Consider the following 5,178-nt stretch of genomic DNA (forward strand, 5'->3'; position numbering starts at 1 on the left):
AAAGTGTAATTTATTCATTAAACTAACTCAGTTTTTTATAAGCTCAAGGAAAGGGAAAAGGGTCAAGTTTAGATCTTTAAAACACAAGCTTGAGATATTATACAATAGCTAAAACAAACGAACCTGCAATAAATATTTTTCCCACAAATTGAACCGTGCTGTTGTCATCTATCCAGAGGTATATCCAAATACAAGCCTGATACAAACAAGTATGTTAGGTATAAATAGTTACATATAAACCGAAATGATACATCAAACGGTCTTTTCTAGAGGTGGTTTTACAAGAAACACATTTTGTTGAATTTTTTTTATATTATTTCAAGTATCTAATTTCCTGAATTAAGTGATTTAAAGTGAAAAAAAAGTTTTTATTTCCTTTTTGAGCTATTCTTTTACCTGTTTTGACTCTTTAAAGTAAAACATAACCAAATCAACTGATTAATACGTAAATGGATCACAATTGCACCGCAAATAAAACATGAATGTGTAAAATGTACATGCAACTAACCTGAATGACATAAACTCCCACATTAACACACACGTAAGTAGTCCTGAGTTTATCTGTTGGCAAACTTCTAGCCTGATTATCATAAAAAGATCATATCAAAAAATTATATATTTAAGATTAAAAAGGATGATACAAATTCAGATTTTCACATGCCTGGTGATATATTTCAGCCCAAAATAGGACAAGGAGAGTATACGTTGAGAAGAATAGTAGTCCCGGAACTTCGAGTAGCACCCATATGGAAACCTAACAACAAAAATTTGTAAATAATCAGTTATCAATGTTTGAATAAACTAATGATTCGCTTTCTTTGAAGCTGGAATCTGATTCAGCATGCTCACATGTGGATGTAAATTGAACACTTGCATATGAAATCCGAAAACAATGGCGCGCACTGCAGAAAGAATAATCACATACATATTACACGATGCAGATGATAATCTTCAAAGATAATAGTTTGATGAACTCTTCAGATTATATTTATACCTACCTCCATTTACAATGAAATTCATGAGGTGAAAAACCTTCTGTGTTGTCCAACCGTATTCCGGCACCCGGATTTCAATCCTAATTAACTGAATCTGTAATCACAAACACAAACTCAAAACAATCAGTACTAGTTCATCAGTTGTACAGTTCCAAACACGAATTAAACCTTCAAACATAACATTAAGATGCAAATTCTGTTTTGTCAACAAATTAGTAGATGCCCGATTAACCTGTATACCCGAAAAACTGGAAGCTGATTAACCTGAACCCAAAATAGTGAATACCGAAAAAACCCGAACCCGACCAACCTGGACCAACCTAAACTAGTGCTGTCATTTATAACCAAAACCCGAAACCCGGCCTGAAACCAAAGCCACCAGAACCTGAATTAGTACTAAATACCCGAAAAACCTGAACCCAAATTAATAGACGCCTGATTAACTTGTATACCCGAAAAACCCTAACCTGATTAACCGAAACCCGAAAAACCCGAACCCGAACCTAATACCCAACTAAGGTGCTGTTTGTTTTTCAGAGGTAAAATGTCAGAAGACTGCGAAACCACATCTGCCAACATCTGTAGCAGAAGAGGTGGACCAAAACTCTGCAGTCTGTAACAAGAAGATTGTTTGTTTTTTAACATCTGCAGATTGCTAAAATAAGCTGATAATAATAATTTCTCTTTTGTTAGCAAATTAGCAATGGCATGAGTGAAACATACATATTAATTGATCAACAACATTATTAAACAACTTCAATCTGAATCAAAAGAATAACAAATCAATACATAAACTATAAATCAATTAATAAGCATTCAATCTCCATCAGGTACTGTGTTCCGGTAAGTCAACGAAGAAGAAGATGACGTTGACTTCTTCCAATTCAGCACCGGAAGAAACAATTATTATTATTATTATTATATGTTTCTATTTGGTCCTTACTGTATGAATACAGTCGGAATGCACCAGAGGAGGTAGAAAGGCGGCGGCAAGCGACGGGGTTGCAGCGGTGGGGAAGTAGGGCGGCAGTGGAGCGACGGGGTTCGGTGGGGGAGTTGGGCGGCAGTGGAGAGAGGAGGGGATTAGGGTTTGGGAGTTCTGATGGAATACGTTTTTTAATGAAACGTCTTCGAAAAAACAAACACACTGCAGAGCCCAACGTCGGCGCGCCCTCTTCTCAGTGCAGACAAAAAAGGTGGAGAAGTGCCTCTGTGGAAAAACAAACGGCACCTAACTTGTATACCCGAAAAACCTGGACCCGAAATAGTTAATACCAAAAAAGGCCGAAGTGGACCCACCTCGGGTCACTTTTTTTCCCAGGAAAGAAAACCCAAACAACCCGAGAGAGAGAGATGACGTACGAGAGCTATGATGGAAACAAGGGCATAAAAGGCACAGAGAGTGAAGAATATTCCGTCTTGCCACTTGCTTGATTCATTAACCTCATCCCACCAGCTGCTCAACATCGAAGAATATTCCTCCGGCGACGGTATGCTCAGTAGCATTCGCCTCCTCATTACAAAATACAAACCCTACTCGATCCAACGATTAATTACAAACACGCTCAATAATACTACACACGTGTTTTTGTGGATCAAATTAAGGATTCATTCGTCTAACACTTGGGGCTAATCAATAGTGTGATTGATTGATTGATTGATTGTTTCTTCCTTCTTCACCTACAACATAATATTTTGTTGCAACACACTTGTATGATTCTTTGGATATGTCGACCTTTATTCAAAGGAAATAATAAAATAAATGAGCAAGGAAGAAAATGACAATGACAATGACAATGAGATCCCCTTAAGTTTATATTATCTTTGTACCTGTGTATTACACGGGTATTGTCAAATAATAAAAATAAAAAGATCCATTATTTGAAAGAAATGAACAAAATCAAAGGTAAAAGTAAAATACATAGTACAAACAATAAGAAGTCTAGAATCTCAAATTTACAAAATCGATTTATATATACAATATTTGCATAAATTATTTTGACCAATTACCCGTGGATAACTATGATGAATGAGATAAAAATTAGAAAATTAGAATGAAAATTATAACTTATTTCTCAAAATTGTTTTGTCCCAAGACCTATGGATTGTTAGAATATATAAGATGAGAAATTAGATAATTAAAAATAAAATTATAACTCATTTGCCAAAATTATCTTGACCCATACATGACCCATGGATTGTTAGGTAAAATTAAACGAGAGATTAGAGAATTGGAAAGGAAATTATAGCCCATTTGTTAATATGGTTTTGCTCCTTAACCATGGATAAGTCAAATGAATGAGAAAAAAGATTAGACTAAAAATGAATGTGAGATTGCTCATCATCTTTATTATTTTCTTTTATTAGTATAGTTAAATCAATCTCAAAATCAATACAAAGTTTACAAAAATACATTACTTACAAATATTATAAATGATACAGTATACTTTTTTTAAATATGTGTGTTTTTTAATACCTTTTTTTTTGTCTTTAAAAGATGTGGATGGTTAGATAAATCATGTGACTAATGCTTAATACTTATTTTATTTTATCTTTTTTAGGGACATAGTCTTTTTAAAAATAGCTACCGTCAATTTACATGTGAGATATGAGGGATGAACATGGCTTGTCAGGGTTCAAGTCCTGATCTCACTCGGTTTTACCGACTCCTTGTTGTCGTGCCGTTTGACGGGCATGGGAGTCGGGTTTTATCCGGGGAATCCCTCAATAGGTTAACCGCTATGGGCTCTGTCCGTCTAGACTCGTGGCCGGCTCGGGCTACCTTTAGCCAATGAGGGCCGCATACAAAGAACTCGACGTTACCTAGTTGGTCGTTCCATAAAAAAAGTTTTATATTAAAAACTGCATAAGACAGGTGTACATTAATAACTTAGTGAGATAAATGAGTGAGCGGTTATATAATCATCAGTTTATAACACTTAAAAGAAAGAAATACAAGTATATTATGTGACTATAGTAGTTATTAACATTTTCTTTCTTTATGTTGTCTGATGGATTTCTTGTTTGGTAGCCGGCTTGTTAGATCATTTATAACTTCGCATCAAAACATTAAGGGCGTATTCGTTTCACAGAATTCATGGAATTCAAAGGAATTGGAATTAAAATCCCATGACATGGCGTGTTCGTTTCGTTGGAATTGGAATCTTAATTCCATTTTGGTGTGTTCGGTTCATAGAATTGGAATTGTAATTGGAATCTCAATTCCTTTTAATTCCAATTCCTATTGGAATGTTCAAATTCCAAATCCGATTCCTTCCAATTCCAAATCATATGCAAATTCCAATTCCAATTCCAATTTTATTTCATTCTGTGAAACGAACACGTTCTAATTGATTTCTAGCTTTTACAATGGTTATATACATTTCATGATGTTCACTCACTAGGTCTTACCGTCCTAGGATCTCTTCTAACTCTTTTCTTTGCAATATATTGTACGTAAAATATTAACTCACCTATCTAAATTTTAGTTTGTGTCCTAGGTTCATACAACTCATCTTTCTGTTTCTATTATTATCTTAGTAATAGTAACTAAGTTACGAAGACAATGGGTTGTTATATGACAAAAAAAATAAAACAAAACGTCATGTCATGTCACGTTACTGTCATGTAGGCAGTGAGTCTCGTCTCATTGGTTATTTAAGGATGTATGGTTTAATTAAGTCACCATATACCAAATATATATATATATATATATATATTAGTTTTTATCCCCCATATTACGGGGGCTGTTTTGCATTACTCGTTTTTAATACTTATATACTTATTTTGAATTCAATATATATATATGAGGTACTCTATTTTTTTGAGTAGTAGAGTTTAAATTTTTGGTTTAATTTTATTTATTGTAATGAAATTTATAATATACTTAGAGTTTGATGATAAAAAGGTTTCACAAATAACTAAGATGTTATAACCCAATTTAAAAGTTATCTGGATTTGGTAACACCTAAGATCTGCTTACCTTTTTACTATAAAATTGTTTTTTAATTATAGATAATATTTAAAAAAAACTTATATAATAATTTTTAGTATATCCTATTTTATAGGATTTTCACATCAATAATTTGGTGAGAATAATTTTTAATTTAATGAGATGTTATAACCCGTTTAATTAATATATGGGTTTGGTAAGACCCATACCCGTGAATTCGGGTCAAATGCA

At 33.5% G+C, this 5,178-nt stretch overlaps 1 protein-coding gene across 1 annotated transcript; it reads right to left on the reverse strand.

The window, feature by feature from the left end:
- Positions 1-82: 82 nt before the first annotated feature.
- LOC143598895 (tobamovirus multiplication protein 1-like) lies at positions 83-2,538 on the reverse strand. Its single transcript, XM_077076989.1, has 6 exons — positions 2,358-2,538; positions 999-1,089; positions 850-902; positions 662-754; positions 509-580; positions 83-196 (listed from the first exon to the last, which is right to left on the reverse strand). The coding sequence occupies exons 1-6, from the start codon at positions 2,511-2,513 to the stop codon at positions 98-100; spliced, it is 564 nt and encodes a 187-aa protein (XP_076933104.1). The 5' UTR covers positions 2,514-2,538; the 3' UTR covers positions 83-97.
- Between the last annotated feature and the right edge of the window lie 2,640 nt (positions 2,539-5,178).

Source organism: Bidens hawaiensis, unplaced genomic scaffold (assembly GCF_021521415.1).
Source record: "Bidens hawaiensis isolate Kalapana, Puna unplaced genomic scaffold, B.hawaiensis_p1.1 tig00051234_1, whole genome shotgun sequence".
In the NCBI taxonomy this organism is placed as follows: Eukaryota; Viridiplantae; Streptophyta; class Magnoliopsida; order Asterales; family Asteraceae; genus Bidens; species Bidens hawaiensis.